This window comes from Rhinopithecus roxellana, chromosome 20, assembly GCF_007565055.1.
Source record: "Rhinopithecus roxellana isolate Shanxi Qingling chromosome 20, ASM756505v1, whole genome shotgun sequence".
Lineage (NCBI taxonomy): Eukaryota > Metazoa > Chordata > Mammalia > Primates > Cercopithecidae > Rhinopithecus > Rhinopithecus roxellana.
Genome location: NC_044568.1, coordinates 62796965 through 62815075, shown reverse-complemented (window position 1 = coordinate 62815075; position 18111 = coordinate 62796965). Strand labels below are relative to the sequence as shown.

The window sequence follows — 18111 nt, the reverse complement described above, 5'->3', positions numbered from 1 at the left end:
AGTTTTTAGATACAAGATACAGATACTGGCTGACAGAAAAAGAATTTATTTAAAAGATATTGGGGTAAAAGCAAAGATACTGGTCTTTCCAAGTGTCCATAGAATATACAAGACATAAAATTAGTATCAGTGGCCCATAAAATTAATATCAACAAATTTAAAAGAGTTGAAATCACAAAGAATGTATTCACCAATAACGTGATCAAACTAGAAAGCAACAACAGAAAGACAACAGAAAACTCTCTGAACACTTGGATATGAAACAATACACTTCTAAATAATGCATGGGTCAAAAAGAAAGTCTCAAGGGAAATAAAAAATAATGAACGGAATAAAATCATACATGTATCAGAAATTGTTGGACATAGCTAAAGCAGTGTGTGAGGGAAATGTGTAGTAATAAATACATACAGTGTAAAGAGGAAAAGTCTCAAATCAATTATCTAAGTTCCAACTTTAAAAACCTACTAAAAAAAGAGCAATATATAGGTAAACCAAGCAGAAGCAAGGAAATAATTATAGAAGTGAATGAAATTGAAAACAAAGACAATAGGGAAAGATCAATGAAACAAAGAGCTGGTTCTTTGAACGGATCAATAAAATCGACGAATGTCTAGCAAGACTGACCAAAAAAAAGAAAGAGAGAGAGAAGGCACAAATTACCAATATCGGAGGGAATGAAATGGGATATCACTACGGGTATCAAAAGGATAAGAGAATATTATGCAGAATTCTACCCAAATAAATTTGACAACGTAGACCAATTCCTCAAAAATGACAAACAATAAGACAATCAAAATGAAAGAGCCCTGTAACTATTAAGGAAACAATTTGTCATTTAAAAACTCCCAAAAGGGAAATCTCTAGACTAGTGATTACCAGAGGTTAAGGACGGGGTGAGGGCAGGAGGAAAGTGTATGTAACTATAGAGAACATGAGGAATCTCAGCAGATACGAAAATGTTCTATATCTTGACTATATGTGTCAATGTCAATATCCCAGTTAATATTATAAGATAGTACCATAGGGGGAAACTGGGTCAAAGGTACAAGGAATCTCTGCATTATTTTATATGACTACACATGAGTATACAACCTCTCAAAATGAAAGGTTTATTTATTTTTTTTAAAGTACCCTTTAAAAAAAAGGGATCGCTGGGCGTAGTGACTCATGCCTATCCAAGCACTTGGGGAGGACAAGATGGGCATATTACTTAAGCCCAGGAGTTTTTGAGACCAGCCTGGGCAATATGGTGGAAGCCTGTGTCTACTAAAAATACAAAAATTAGACAGGCATACAGGTACACATTTGTACTACCAGCTACTTAGGAAGCTGAGGCGGGAAAATTGCTTGAACTCAGGAGGTGGAGGTTGCAGTGACCTGAGATTGAGGCACTGCACTCCAGCCTGGGCAACACAGCGAAACTCCATCTCAAAAAAAAGAAAGAAAAGCTACATAGGGTATCTGCACTTAAAGCCAATGAACTTCTATTTTAGGCAAGATGGATGCTTAAGGTAACCGAAACATTTTCCAGATAAAGATCTAGAAATGCTAGATAAAATATACTAAAAATTATTTTAAGTGTATAGCTAAACTCATAAGAAAGAACAGGCAATCCCCAGGTGTTTGGATCAAAGAAGGAAATGAAAACCACAGTAGAGCACATAAGCTGATATAGTGGTTACAGTGGGTAGGGTGGGGTGGGGGAAGACAGTTTCAACAACTTCCAGTCTGGGTTTTATTTGCCACGTGATAATAAAAATGGTCTTGAGCTTACAGGCAGTAGAGACTAGAACTAAGACTAAAAGTGGAAAGTCTATGCATCCTCAATGAAAGGATCGAGTTAGAAAAAAAAAAATCATGTAACAGCTCAAGGAACAGAGAAGAAAGTGTATCTAAGCTTTGGGCTGTAGGGGGTAGGAAAAAAAATCTCTCTTTAAGAATCAGAATGAAACCTTGCGCCTGCAACCCACATAGATCTGGGCTTCAAAATTATACTTTCAATTATAATATCTGAATGTTCCAGGCACTCCAAACCAAAGAATTAACATAAAAACTGGCCTAGACAAGAGCATCTAGAAGAAGCAAATTCATCCCCACTTTTAAGAAAAACAACTTTAACCCCAGGTCATATAAGATCACACCACAGATAAAACCTCGCTAAAGAGTAAAAACATATTAAACATAAAAGGAAATATTGACAGTGAACTGAAGGATTTTTTTGGGAGTTAGCAATAGACAGTAGCAGTTAAATCAACTAGAACTTACTAACAGACAACAAAGATAAAATTTTTGAGCATGTGACACTATCTAAGCTAAATCTCTGCCAAATTACCCTAGCAGTGGCACGTAGAGAGAGGAAGAGTGATTACAGGCTTTATGTAAACTTAGGAAATGATTACAACAGTCCAAGCCTTTCAAAAGACTTTAGAAAATATTTTAATTACATAGCAACAGATGCTTCAGAATGTAAGACCCAGGGCCAGGAGGAATGGCCTATACCTGTAATCCCAGCACTTTCAGAGGCCAACACGGGAGGAATGCCTGAAGGCAGGAGTTGGAGACCAGCCTGGGCAACAAAGTGACCCTGTCTCAATAAAAAAAATTAAAATTAAAATACTTTTTTTAAAAAGGAAAGAAAGAATATAAGACCCAGAAAAAGTCAATGAGAGAGGAGATAAAATGAGAGGAGGGGGATATGAATGAATACTTAGAGACATCTTGAAAGTAAAGTTAAACTCACTGGATTGGGCAGTTAGGGGCTAAGGGGAGAGACAAGAAAGGGAAAAACTAAAGGTGACACTGAGGTTGGGACTCAACTACTATTGAGGAAAATAGTGGTACATTCTCCCTCCACCAACAATGGCAGTTTTGGCCCAGCAGATGAGAACACTAGACTGGAAAGAAGCCTCAGATTCCAGTCCAGGTTTTCTTTCTTTGGCAAGCTACTTAATTTCACAGGTTTGGTTTCTTCACTTCTGTAATATGGGAGGATTTAGGGAAAATGAGTTAAATATTGGACCAGTTGTGGATCAAGGGGTTTCAGAATAAATCACTTCCAATGCAGCAAGAGATATGGGTCTGGAGCTCAGGAGAAAAGCAGTACTGAAAGGACAGAGCAGAGAGAGAATCATCAATGTCGAAAAGACGGTTAAAGCTGTAGCAGTAGATGACTTTTTTTTTTTTTTTTTTTTTTTTTTTTTTTTTGAGACGGAGTCTCGCTCTGTCGCCCAGGCTGGAGTGCAGTGGCCGGATCTCAGGTCACTGCAAGCTCCGCCTCCCAGGTTTACGCCATTCTCCTGCCTCAGCCTCCCGAGTAGCTGGGACTACAGGCGCCCACCACCTCGCCCAGCTAGTTTTTTGTATTTTTTAGTAGAGACAGGGTTTCACCATGTTAGCCAGGATGATCTCGATCTCCTGACCTTGTGATCCTGCCCGTCTCAGCCTCCCAAAGTGCTGGGATTACAGGCTTGAGACACCGCACCCGGCTGATGACATTATTAGATGCATAAAGGCAAGAGGCCTGTGAATCTTGGGAAAACCCTAAACAAACACAGAAAAGGCTCAGAGGCAATAAGGCAGGCATGGTGGTGCATGCCTGTAGTCCCAGCTACTAAGGAGGCTGAAGCAGGAAGATCACTTGAGCCAGAATGCAGAGGTTGTAGTGAGCTGAGATCTTGCCACTGCACTCCAGCCTGGGTGATGGGAGTGAAACCCTGTCTCAAAAAAGAAAAAAAAGAAAAAAAAAAAAAAGCTCAGAGGCATACCAGTCTTACCGAGAAGGGGTATTCTGAGATAGGGTACCACAATTAGATGACATACTATATTGGCACAGAGTTGTGTTCCATTTTCCATTGCCAACTAATTTCCTGAGTGATTGATAAAATATAAGCAAAATAAAAGCCTTTTTCACAAACCTTCCCTAGTATCCCTCGAAAACACTGATTCCATTATGGTGTTAAAAGTTCTTTCATGGCCGGGTGCGGTGGCTCACGCCTGTAATCCCAGCACTTTGGGAGGCCGAGGCGGGCAGATCACAAGGTCAGGAGATCGAGACCACGGTGAAACCCCGTCTCTACTAAAAATACAAAAAATTAGCTGGGTGCGGTGGCGGGCACCTGTAGTCCCAGCTACTCAGGAGGCTGAGGCAAGAGAATGGCGTGAACCCGGGAGGCGGAGCTTGCAGTGAGTCAAGATCGCGCCACTGCACTCCAGCCTGGGCGACAGAGCGAGGCTCCGTCTCAAAAAAAAAAAAAAAAGTTCTTTCATTATGGTGTTAAAAGTTCTACCTCAAAAGGTTTAAAAAATATATTCTATAAACACAGATAGATACTTCATAATCTAAGCCTTTACACAGCTGAAATTCTGCCTGGCTTAGGCTGGCAGGATACTGTGAAACACACAGCTGACCCAAGTTAGCCCAACAGGAAAGCTGGTTTCACCACATCAAGACAGAGAAATTGAGGTCAGACTGGTCCAACACAGGCTAAATCAGTGTGCCCTTCTGAAATAGTATCAAAAACTTGGATTTAGTTAACCCCACCGCGCAACACAGAAACATGGCTGAAAAGCAGACGTGATACTTGTGGTTACTGTTCTAAAGGAAACGTCCTCCAACTTTTGCTTTGAAGCAAATAACACTATACAAGAGACCAAGATCAAGAGCGTTTTGTACATGATATTTCTTGGACCTTCCTAATTCTCTCTTCTGGCCAAACAAGTCATGTCATGTTGTACCTGACTGTAGGGAAAACTCTTCTCCTTTTGTTTCCACTTCCTACAGGCACATCATCTCACAAGCAGCTAGGACTACAGGATCTCAGTTTAAAGCAGAAGCCAATGCAAAGCATGAGTTTTTCCTGTGCATTCTCAAATTAGCAACTGTTAAAATTGTACTACATTTCAAATTCAAGGAAATGCTAATAATCAAAAGGTTATGTTTTACGGTCTTAAGCATCCAGAATTACTAGGTCTAAAGACGAGTGTTTGATTAGAATCTTCCATTTCCTCAATGATGGGAAAATATTAGCCTGGCTTTAAATTATTTCAGCTTAAATTTATCGTAAGTTCGCTTGGGTAATAGGGTTGTGGCAGAATCCAAAATTCAAGTAACTGAATATAGTCAAGTGCTGGACTTCAGATTAGCCTGATTTTCAGTCCTTGACCAAAATAATTAAAACACAGCTGCTCAGCCTCTCCCAAAAGAAGAATTCCTCAATCCAAATTATTTATCTAATATGAATCTTTCTGTACAATCAGAACCATTCAGGAAATGGCAGCAAGTTGCCTTTATAAGAACCTTAATCAGAACATAAAAATCACTGATTGCTATGATTAGGATGAATGACATTCTTCCCTGATGTTGAAACATTTTGAAATAGTACCTTCCAACACAAAGAACCTAAGAGTGAAGCAGCACATAGCATTTGCAAAGGATCAATAAGATACAGCCCCGGCTGGGCGCGGTGGCTCACGCCTGTAATCCCAACACTTTGGGAGGCTGAGGCGAGCGGATCATGAGATCAAGTGATTGAGACCATCCTAGTCAACATGGTGAAACCTTGTCTCTACTAAAAATACAAAAATTAGCCAGGCGTGGTGGCAGGCACCTGTAGTCCCAGATACTTGGGAGGCTGAGGCAGGAGAATTGCTTGAACCTGGGAGGTGGAGGTTGCAATGAGCCGAGATCGTGCCACTGCACTCCAGCCTGGCAAAAGAGCAAGACTCCGTCTTAAAAAAAACCAAGATACAGCCCCAAATTTGGCTCACAATTTACCTGTGTTTATAAAATTTAGATTTTTTTAACCTGATCTCTTAAATGACTGAGGATTAATTAACCTTGATCATTTGATACAATATGGAAACTACCTACAGGTAATATGCAAACCTTAATTTATTCATTCCGTAACATTTGACAAATGCACAAAATAGTATTACTTTAATAAAAAGTCTGTTTGTACAGTTTTCTTTTTTTTTTTTTTTTTTTTTTTTTTGAGGCGAGTCTCGCTCGTCGCCGATGGAGGCAGTGGCAATCCAGCTCACTGACAACTCCGCCTCTGGGTCGCATCAAGTAACTACAGGGCCCGCCACCTCGCCGAGTGTTTTTGTATTTTTGGTAGAGTGGGGTTCTTTTACCAGGATGTCTCGATCCCTGACTCGTATACGCCGTCGGCTCCCAAGTGCTGGATTGGTTTGAGCCACCGAGCCCGCGTTTTCAAAAGAAGAAAAATTTTGGCTGGGTATGGTGGCTCACACCTGTAGTCCTAGCACTTTGGGAGGCTGAGGCGGGTGGATCACCTGAGGTCAGGAGAGCAGCCTGGCCAACATGGGCGAAACCACATCTCTACTAAAAATACAAAAATTAGCCAGGCGTAGTGGCACATGCCTGTAATCCCAGCTACTTGGGAGGCTAAGGCAGGAGAATTCCTTGAACCCAGGAGGCAGAGGATGCAGTGAGCCGAGATCACACCACTGCACTCCAGCCTGGCTGACAGACGAGACTCCATCTCAAAAAAAAAAAAAAAAAAAAAATTTAACCACCACACAAACCAAAAGGTTATAAAGATACAGTTACTACAATTATTGTAGAGAAATGCAAATAAATACATATTGGTAATTGTACGGAAACTGGTCTTCTCACATAATACTGGCATGACTTCAAATTGTTACTGCCTATTCAGCAGCAATTAGAATTTAAGATGCACATATCCAATGACCCAGCAATCCCACTTCGAAAATTCTGTCCTTCAGAAATAACAGCCTGAGAACATGAAAAACTTACGTGTTAAGAATTACCACAGAATTATCAATAACTGTAAAATTTGGAAAACTAGTAAATGTTCATCAATAAGAGAAGGGGCACTCAAATTATGGAACAGTCACAAAATAGAGTACCAGGCAGGCATAAACAAATATAGATGTTTATACTGAACCTGTAGAGATGCCCAAGATAGACTGTTAGGTAAAAATATAAGTTGCAAGAAGAAACTAAATATATGTGTATATATATATATATACTGCAGACCAGTACAGACAGGGCAAGTCCACTTTTGTTTTAAGTATATATGAATGCAATACATATGTATGTATACAATATATATGTATATATTATTTTTCCTGATCATTGATTTTAACTTCTTAATTTATTTTTAAATAAACCTTGATAGGTATTGCAGGTACAGAGTAAACAGATTAGAAATTGAATAAAGAAAATAATTTTTAAAAGATTTTCCCATGAATACTTGGAATATTTTGAATCTATTAAAGGGAATTTCATTCACATTCTTGATTCAAAGATATTATTCCAGGCCAAGCTAGCTAGTAACTGAGATAAGTATGAATGGAGAGTCTTGTGACTAACATTAATATATATGAATACAATATATTATCATAGCACAGGGAAGGATCTGCACAAAACTGATCATCAGTTAACAGCTATCAGCTTCTAGGGATGACAATTAACAATTGGACAGGCAGAAAGGAACTTTCACTGCTTTCTCTCTGAAAAAATTTAAGTGGTGGGACTACAGGTCATTTTTACTTTCTTATTTGTAATTAAAAAAAAAAAAAACTCAAAACAACAAAAGAGTTTTTGTATTCCAAAGAAAAAAATGAAAGAAGAAAAATCATTTCTCATTTTCTAAGCACAATGGTAGAGTTGAAAAAAATAAATTCCAATAAAAGAAAAAAATAGAAACTGCAGAGTACATAGAAATCTCATACCAAGAGACTAATCTAATTAGGCAAAGAAAAATGTACAACACTCTTTTACCCAATCTTAAGAATGCTGCTTAAAGCTTCCTGGGATCTTGGCCAAGACGAGCTATCGTTTCAGGTGGAATTCTGCCCTCTAGTGTACACTAAAAGAAGTTAAAGTCCTATGAAACAATAATAAATCACTGTTTTAAAAGTTAACCAAAATATTTTCACTTCATTCTTACAGTACCATAATCATCTTCTTAAATGAAGGTCTTCATTTTCTTGTTCCCAAATCAATTTATATTATCATACTAAGTAAACTGTATGACTATCGTAACTTCACATACCTATTCTTCCCTACACATCCAAGAAGCACCTAAAGCATTTAACTGACTCATTTTTCTCACCAAGACAATTCGGCACAACCAAGGGTACAGGAATATGACAAAATAAAGTTTTAAAAGTCTGTGATCCTAGCAAACCACCATGGCATATGTATTCCTATGTAACAAACCTGCACGTTCTGTACATGTATCCCGGAACCTAAAGTAAAATTTAAAAAAACAAAAAAAAAGTTTGTGATCCTGATAGACATCTGGGTCTTAAAACCATAGATGTTTGAAACTTATTGGCACTATAATTTGAGGCTAAGAGCAAAGGAAAAAGGCTGCTATGTGTAATAAATTTCATCTCTTCATAGAATTTTCTAAGAACACTAGAATTTATTTAACTCCAGGCAACCTTGAAAATCACTACAGATAATTCCTAGGTTCAGAGTATTTGCTGTAGGTATTCAATCCAAACTGACAGAGGTTACATCATCCTGGTGACCACAAATGAAAAAAGCTTTAGCTTTGAAAACTTTTTGGCCGGGCACAGTGGCTCACGCCTGTAATCCCAGCACTTTGGGAGGCCGAGGCAAGTGGACTGCTTGAGGTCAGGAGTTTGAGACCAGCCTGGCCAACATGGTGAAACCCCGTCTCTACTGAAAATACAAAAATTAGTAAATTAGTCAGGCATGGTGGCAGACTCCTGTAACTCCAGCTACTTGGGAGGCTGAGGCAGGAAAATCACTTGAACTTGGGAGATGAAGGCTGCAGTGAGCCGAGATCCAGACACTGCACTCCAGCCTGGGCAACAGAGCAAGACTCCATCTCAAAAAAAAGAGAGAAACTTTTCTACGTTTGTAGTCTCATTTAGATGCTCAGATTGGCAAGGACTTTATTTCATGATACGAATTGTCAGATATCCTCTTCCCTCCCAAAAGGATATCACTTGAGTCTCCATTCATACTTACCTCAGTTATTAGTTTAGCCTGGAATAAGAGCTTTGAATCAACAATGTGAATGAAATTGCCTTTAAAAGATTCAAAATACTCCAGATATTCACGGGAAAATCTTTAAAAAATTATTTTCCTTATTCAATTCCTAATCTATTTACTCTGTACCTGCAATACCTATAAAGGCTTATTTTAAAACAAATCAAGAATAAGTTAAAAACAAATGAAGCAGGGTATTAACATCCACTGAAGAACATGAAGGCGAAAGTTAGGTACAGGGTATTCTTACTTCTACACAAACCACGTCATTCTGGAGTCGATAAGTAAGATAACAACAGTACCACCAGAGCTGCTAAAATCAATCATTTCCATTGTCACCACTAGTTCCTGTAACATCCTATTAAAAGCTATCTCTAGCTAGTCCTATCCTGGAACAAATGACCACCAGAAGAAATGCACTTGACACAAGCTGGGCAAAGATACTCCTACCTGGCTCTCCATCAACATATAAGTTGCCCACAACGTAGGATTCATACCTCAGTAGGAGATGATCACCCTCTAGAAACAGTAATAGCCACTATTCCCCACATCACATCTTGTCCACAGCTTCACTGTTGCTGCTGACAGGTATCAATGTACAAACACACCTGGAACTCATTTTTTTAAATGTGCTAGACCTTCACTTTCTTGAGACAGGAATGAAACAAAAGTATAGAAAATGGTTATATTAATGAGGAAAAGCTTACAAAGGAAAAGGGGGGAAACAGTCCTCTCACTTTCTTCAAAAATAACAAAATAGCTTTCAAAGAGTCCCTCATCAGTTATGCAATTGAGGAGAGATTCTTTTTAACAACAACAACAACAAAAAATCTATCAGGAGGATAAGAAAGAGCAGTGGCAATGGCAAAGTGGCTGAGAGCCCAGGCTTTGGTCTCAAATAGATTTGGGCTGAAATCCAAGCTCGACCAATCATCAACTATGTAACTTCAACGAGTGAAGGGTGCCTCTCTGAACCTCAGTGTCCTGATCTGTGAAATGGGCACAAAGTTAGTGCCTACATCTTGGAATGTTTATGTGGGTTAAGTGAAATAATATATGTAAAACATTTAGAATTCTGCCTTAAATGTGGTGAAGCAGTCAATAAATAGGAGTTATTTATTCTTTCAATAAAGGTAAAGAATATTTAACCTGCAATCTGAGAAGACAGTATGTTTGGTATTTAATCCAGAGAACAAAGTGTTTCCAAAACGAAATTAACATGGTCATCAAAGGGAAACATATTACTCTAGAGTGGGAAAAACAGTTGCCTACAGGAACTATGCAGGTAATATAAATGAGTAAAGCCACTGAGTAGGGACTACAAAAGGGCAAATCCCATCTACTCTGTGCCAACCCAGTGTTACCACAGGTGAAGAGGGAAGTTAGTGGCAGAAATTTTCAATTCTCAAGAAAAGCCAGTAATCCAGATTTTTATGTCAACTTTCTAGAGTTTAAAATATTGGTCAAATGTGGAGACTGGGAGAGATCACACCGTTAGCTGCTCAGACAGGAAGACTCTGCTCAAAAACCAAAGATTTCTGGTGACTGATTACATATACTGAATTTTGGCAAACCACAATGGTCAGCATTACTGTCTTCTCAGTCCTTAGTCTGGGTCTTGTATCTTCAGGATGGTACTGTGAGGGATTCTGTGTCTTCTATCTTTGGGGAAAACATCGCTACACTGACATCACCTATGATGTTGTTTGAGACTCAACATGAAGGCCTTCTTTTTTTTTCACTCCATAGATCAAGAAGGCTAAAACTACATGGGAAAATGATATCTTTCCCTCTTAAGTTATATTGCTTTAGGTCATTCTCAATCTATAAAGAGGCAGCTAAACAGCAGGCCCTTAATTAAACAAGTCAATGCCTAAGGGTAGGATTACAAATTTTAATGACACTGATGGTGGCCCGCTGGTGGAATAAAGTAAATAGTAAATGTTGGCTTGAAAATAGATAGCAAATGTGGGGTTGAAGCCTGGCCAGCCAGATACCAGCAAATGTTGAGAAAACTAGATGCAAGTAGCTAACAGTACTGGTAGTAAGGACTGGGGACTGAGGGAAGAGGCGGATCAAGAGCATGGAATGACAAGACCATGGGAATTTAGACACACTAAGCTTTGTGCTTTACTACCAAATGTAGGAGAGTAATTTTAGTAGTCTGATTCCTGCCTCTAATTAAAATTGGGCTTATTCCATTCCCAAAACATAAACTTTGGCTTTTTATAGCCTAAGCAGTGTGCTATTTTAAACACATGGAGGAAATGCATTTTCAGTTACAAACATTTGCTCCTCTAAATCTGTTCTTATTTCTGAATCTGTGCTTATGTTAGCAAAAGATGTGGGACAGGATGTTTTACTCTCCTGCTCTGGTTTTCCTGTATTGCTTAAATCTGTTTAGAGGAAAATAAACAAATTAAGTGTTTCTTTAGGACAATTTCTATAAACTGAAGCAGCTCCCAAAATGAAAAAAACTCTGTGGGAAAAAAATTTGACTGCATTAAGATAATTTTCTTTTAATATACTAGATTATTCCTGTAGATCCTTCCCTTGAAAAGACTTTCTATACCCTGCATGTGGAGTGTGTTGACAGATACTAATATTTACACTGATAAAATGTGCCCACTCAGTTACCCCAGATCAGCTGAATTCCTCTTGGCCCCGTCTCTTCCCAAGCACAATTGTAATTGTAAAGCTTTCTGAGATGCATTTCATAAAAATGAGCATACCAACCTTGAAGGTCATTCTGGATTTACTCGGAAATCCAAGGTTCACAGTATCATAATTAAACATGTACATTTTCATGTACAACTCTGAGGACTTTTACTCAGGCACTTGGCAGACATACCTTTGTAATGTGTTATGTTCCATCAGGGCTTTCAAAGAAACTGATTTTGGTCAAATTTCACTTTACCCTGTTTATAAGGGAGTCAGCATTCTTTACTGAAAATATTTCACTTGTATAGCTCCTGAGATAGCTCCTGGTTGGCCCCTAGATTCCCTCTATACCCTTCCCCACATGGCTCTCTGCTCTAGGAGCTGTTCTGTAAGGATAGCCTGATGAAGACTCTCCTTAAACCAAACTTTAGGCAGACTCAACTAAGCCCTCTTCTCAACTAAGGCTTGAAATTGGCCCCTGCCCTTGCTGGGCCTGCAGAGCCCAGTTTTAGAAAGAATTCTGTGCTGTCAGTTTAGAAAGAATCCCCTACCCTTGACATCTGATCACACTAGCGTGCCTTAAGCAAGAATACCCCTATCCTTGATGTCTCCTCTTAGTAATTTTCCATCCACTGACCACCTGCCTCCGGATTCTGCTAAAAATCCCCAGCTATTTTTGCTGTATTCAGAGTTGAGCCCTCTCTCTCTCCCCTAGAGATAGTCTTGACACCATTGCAATAGTTTTGGATAAAGTGTTCTCACAGTTTCAACAAGTATCGGAATATTCTTTAATAAGTCTCAGTGGGCAATGGAGCTCCCTAAGAGGCTGCAGAGAGAGAAGAAACAGATCTGGGTATTTATTCCCTTGGCTTCCCTCTGGGGGAAGTCCATTACTTAACAGAAGGTCTCAGCTCCTGTTAGGAGGTCCATTCCACCTAACTCTGTCTTCCCCTGCCATTAACTGCTCCCATTCTTGCCCTTTCAGGCCTAGGAGTAGTAATAGAGTCTCATTATTACCAGCCCCAGGGAGGCCACACCAATATTTGTATCCCCGTGGTTTTCCACCACTTTGTGAGTTATTAAACTCGCCTCAAAGTATGGTATTTGAGAATGCCATCTGTTTCCTGCTGGATCTCCCTAATACAGATATCATTTCAGCAGATTTCTTATTCTAAAAAGGCTATTAGCTCTAAGAAAGGCAGGCACAGATATGACAAGCAGTGAGATTTCTACATGAGTGACTCAAATAAGCTGATTTTAAGCTGCCATTTCTCCATTCTCTAGTTATTTTTGTAATTATAGTAGCAGAGTATTTTCTAAAACATATAGTTTCCAAGTAGAATCTCTAAGCATCAACAGGGATTATTTTAAGAAGAAATATCCAAGGAAACTAGAAGTAAAAACTGTGTTAGCTGAAACTAACCAGAAACCTAAGAAGAGCTTCTTTGCCTTTATTTCCATCTGGTGGTTATACCCAGAGGTAACGTTCATAGTAACACTTTTAATAAGTGCAAGAAACACTGTAATAATACCATATACAAACCTGGCAACTGTTAATCACCTGCTGAAGGCTAATTCCATACTTAATCTAGAGCAGTATTTGTCAAATTCAGGTTGTAGTTGATTGTGAAATCAATTCAGCAGGTCATAACAGTTTTTTAAATGACATCTCTGGCCGGGCACGGTGGCTCCAGCCTGTAATCCCAGCACTTTGGGAGGCCGAGATGGGTGGATCACGAGGTCAGCAGATCGAGACCATCCTGGCTAACACGGTGAACCCCGTCTCTACTAAAAAATACAAAAAACTAGCCGGGTGAGGTGGCGGGCGCTTGTAGTCCCAGCTACTTGGGAGGCTGAGGCAGGAGAATGGCGTAAACCCGGGAGGCGGAGCTTGCAGTGAGCTGAGATCCGGCCACTGCACTCCAGCCTGGGCGATAGAGTGAGACTCCGTCTCAAAAAAAAAAAAATGACATCTCTATACACAATAATGTAAAACAGAAAATCAGAGCATATTATACACAGTAAGCATAAATATTTCACCAAATTTTTATCTCACCTTTTTACATGCCTATTTTTATAGCTGTACAAGTGCATAATGTAAAATGTATTCCTTATGATGGGTGGCAGTCAAGAAAGTTTGAAAGCTACTGGCTGGGCGGCCAGTCGTGGTGGCTCACACCCGTAATGCCAGCACTTTGGGAGGCCGAGGCAGGTGGCCGAGGTCAGGAGTTCAAGATCAGCCTGGCCAACATGGTGAAACCCCGTCTCTACTAAAATTACAAAAATTAGTCGGGCATGGTGGCGGGCGCCTGCAATCCCAGCTACTCGGGAGGCTGAAGCAGGGAACTACTTGAACCCGGGAGGCGAAGGTCGCAGTGAGCCGAGATCACGCCACTGCATTCCAGCTTGGACGACAGAGCAAGACTCTGCCTCGAAAAAAAAGTAAATAAATAAAGTTACTGGTCTGAAGAGAACCCCCTTCAAACAATACAATAAATATAAAGCTAAAAACCTGTTTCAGCCTATAGCTTCAAATTTTAAAAATCCGAATCTTCATTAAAAATACAGCTTGCTGGATGGGCACGGTGGCTCAGGACTGTAATGCCAGCACTTTGGGAGGTCGGGGGGGGGGGGGGTGGATCACGAAGTCAGGGGTTCGAGACCAGCCTGGTCAACATGGTGAAACCCCATCTCTACTAAAAATACAAAAAATTAGCCAGGCGTGGCGGCACGCGCCTGTAATCCCAGCTACTCGGGAGGCTGAGGCAGGAGAATCACCTGAACCCGGGAGGCAGAGGTTGCAGTGAGCCAAGATTGCACCACTGTACTCCAGTCCAGGCGACGGTGTGAGATTCCAATTCAAAAAAACAAAAAATAAATACAGCTTGTTGCCAAACATAAGCATATCAATAACTGAAATAAAAGTTCTATAAAAGCCGGGCGCGGTGGCTCAAGCCTGTAATCCCAGCACTTTGGGAGGCCGAGACGGGCGGATCACAAGGTCAGGAGATCGAGACCATCCTGGCTAACCTGGTGAAACCCCATCTCTACTAAAAAATACAAAAAACTAGCCGGGCAAGGTGGCGGGCACCTGTAGTCCCAGCTACTCGGGAGGCTGAGGTAGGAGAATGGCGTGAACCCAAAAGGTGGAGCTTGCAGTGAGCTGAGATCTGGCCACTGCACTCCAGTTTGGGCGACAGAGCAAGACTCCGTCTCAAAAAAAAAAAAAAAAAAAAAAAAAAGTTCTATAAAACAGTATTTATTTATTTATTTATTTTCTTTTGAGATAAGGTCTCCCTCTGTCGCCCAGACGGGAGTGCAGTGGTGCAGTCTCAGCTCACTTCAACCTCTGCCTCCTGGGTTCAAGCGATTCTGCTGTCTTGGCCTCCCAAGTAGCTGGGATTATGGGCAAGTGCCACCAATGCCCAGCTAATTTTTGTATTTTGAGTAGGCATGGGGTTTCACCATGTTGGCCAAGCTGGAAAACAGTATTTACTCTTACTACATGTGATGTGCTCTGATATTTTCTCTTAATTGATGATTCCAAACCACAGCGTACAAAGTACTTGCCTAGAGTATTAACAGGGCAGGTCTGTAGAATTCTGTTCTACAGCTGCCTTCATCTGATTTTATGTCATTTCTATTGTGGTAGCAAGCAATCAAATCCTCTTCCTCCTTAGGTTTCTGTGTAACTACTACATGACTTCTGCTCAGTGGGAGAGAAATATCTTGAGTATGAAGCAGATAAAGATGTAACAGTTGAGGAACTAGCCCCATCCACATGTCCTGGCATTCAGTGCCATGGTAAATGCTGAGAGCAGCATCTTACTGCGAGCACCTGCAGCTCCCAGCCTGAGGACACAGGGCAAGGAATGTGAGGAAGCAGCTCTGAGCCAATGTCCGATGGGCAGTGGAGGTTAAACATCCCACCCTCCTCAGCCCTCACTGTGTTCTTCCCAATCTCTAAGTTTCCCAGCAGGAATGAGTGCCAGCCACCACCAGCAGTCACCTGCTTGATAACTCAACATTTACTGGCTTCTTTCCTCTCTTGTACCTCTCTACTGGGGCTTCCTGGAATCACCTCTCATATAAATGGCATGCACTTAAACCTTTATCTCAGGGTCTATTTCTGGGTATATGCAACCTAAGAGAGTACACTAGTATTACTCTGTTGTTTAGAGCCAGGGCTGCAAAGATGGGGAAGGCCCGCCCTAAAAAAGCTCACGGTCCAATAGGAAAATCAACGCTCTTTTTAAAAATGTGGGGCCGGGTGCAGTGGCTCACGCCTGTAATCCCAGCACTTTGGGAGGCCAAGGCAGGCAGATCACGAGGTCAGGAGATTGAGACCATCCTGGCTAACATGGTGAAACCTAATCTCTAGTGAAAATAAGCCGGGTGTGGGGGCCCGCCACCACACTCGGGAGGCTGAGGCAGAAGAATGGCAAGAACCCAGGAGGCAAAGCTTGCAGTAAGCCAAGACTGCGCCACTGCACTCCAGCCTGGGCGACAGAGCAAGACTCCAACTCAAAAAAAAAAAAAAAAAAAAACAAAACGTGAAACAAAACTTTACTGCTCATAGCAATGACAGGTATGCTCAAGGAGGGAAGGAAGAGGGGACAATATCTGACTGAAGGGCCACAGAAGCCAGTGTAAGAGACTATGCAGAACTCTCTACAGGAGTCAGATAGGTAGTCAGGGCTATCCATAGTATGGGTCTATGTTCACTTCCCTGTGGTAAGTCTTAAGTCTCTCTGATTTAGTGTAATACTTTACTTCTCACATTTAGGTTAAGAAAAAAATTTTTACTTCTGCCAAAAAGAAATAATTCTAGCCTTCAGCTAAAAATAAATCAAGTAATATGAAAAATATGAAAGGAGAAAAACTATTAAGTTCCTGACAATGTGTTAAGAAAATTATTTGTAAATCATCTTTGATCTTTTTATGTTCCTCTGAAATCATAGAGGATGGGAGTGAGTGTTCAACCCAAATCTTCATGAAAAGTTCTGAAGGCGGCTGATATGTTCATTTGAAAAGTATTATTTTTAAATGTAAAATTTACATGTTCAGCTTTGTGTTCAATCCTATAAACTAGGACTTCTTTAAGGCTGGCAACAAATAAGAAAGCTACAGCTAATTTTCTTCCTTCTTCTTTTTTTTTTTTTTTAAGAGACACGATCTCTCTCTGTCACCCAGGCTGGAGTGCAGTGGCACAATCACAGCTCACTGCAGTCTCAACCTTCTGGGCTCAAGTGATCTTCCTGCTTCAGCCTCCACAGTAGCTGGGACACAAGTGCAAGCCACCATGCCCAGCTAATTTTTTTTCTAAGATACAGGGTCTTAATGTATTGCCCAGGCTAGTCACAAACTCCTGGGCTCAAGCAATCCTCCTGAGAAAGTTATGGCTAATTTTCCTTTGCATCTTCCATTCTGGTAAACATTGCAGCAAAGGCAAAGCAGCATCATAATTCTCTCTCTCTCAGGCAAGGAGTCTGATCTGCAGCGAAAGCAGGTATTTGCACTGAAAGCTTCTCTAACGTGCCAAGTACATCAGGGACTGAGACTCAAATACTCACCCTGACCCAGCAGGGAGTGACGGCAGAGCTGAAGGGACATTAGCCGGTGGTTTTTCTTTCTCATTCTGCTTGAAGAAGGATTTGGCCTCTTTAGATGTAGCATCCACTTCCTTAGTCACCCTGTGCCAAGGAAAAAAGACATCAAGCTTACAAGAAGAATAAATACAAAGAAACAAGCTAGAAAAGGGAATAAAGACAATTAGAAAAAGATCCACTGGGCTTTCAATAAATTCTGGATGCTCAGCGTTATGATAAAAGTTTACTACAATAACTTTCAATAAAGACATTTTCCCGGCTGGGTGCGGTGGCTCATGCTTGTAATCCTAGTACTTTGCGAGGGCGAGGCAGGCGGATCACGCGGTCAAGAGATCGAGACCATCCTGGCCAACATGGTGAAACCCTGTCTCTATTAAAAATATAAAAATTAGCCGGGCGTGGTGGTGGGAGCCTGTAGTCCCAGTTACTCAGGAGGCTGAGGCAGGAGAATCGCTTGAACCCAGGAGGCGGAGGTTGCAGTGAGCCGAGATCACGTCATTGCACTCCAGCCTGGGCGACAGAGCAAGGCGCCATCTCAAAAAAAAAAAAAAAAAAAAAAGACACTCTCCCTCACTAAAATTAACAAATGAAACAAGAATGTGTATAAATTGTATCTCCCTAAAACAACCCAAAGATGAAACAAAATCCCTTAAAACTGGCTAAAGTAGCAATAATTTGGGAATGGACGAAAGCAACATGACTGAGAATTTTGTCTAATTTCAAATCTGAAACAATTATCTTCACTAAAACTGAGTCCTAAAGGATCAAATAAAGGTATTTATGGTACCTGAGAATTCAGATAAAGAGAGAAGGAGAAATGTTTAA

The 18111-nt window shown here is 40.6% G+C and overlaps 1 protein-coding gene across 3 annotated transcripts in view; it reads right to left on the bottom strand.

Moving 5' to 3' along the window:
• The window catches only part of CFDP1 (craniofacial development protein 1), a 154451-nt gene that overhangs the window by 88412 nt on the left and 47928 nt on the right, over nt 1-18111 (bottom strand). For all 3 annotated transcript variants that reach the window (XM_030924407.1, XM_010382975.1, XM_030924408.1), the window contains exon 5: nt 17251-17370. In XM_030924407.1, the coding sequence (XP_030780267.1) occupies nt 17251-17370 (120 nt within the window). The remainder of the gene's footprint in view (nt 1-17250; nt 17371-18111) is intronic.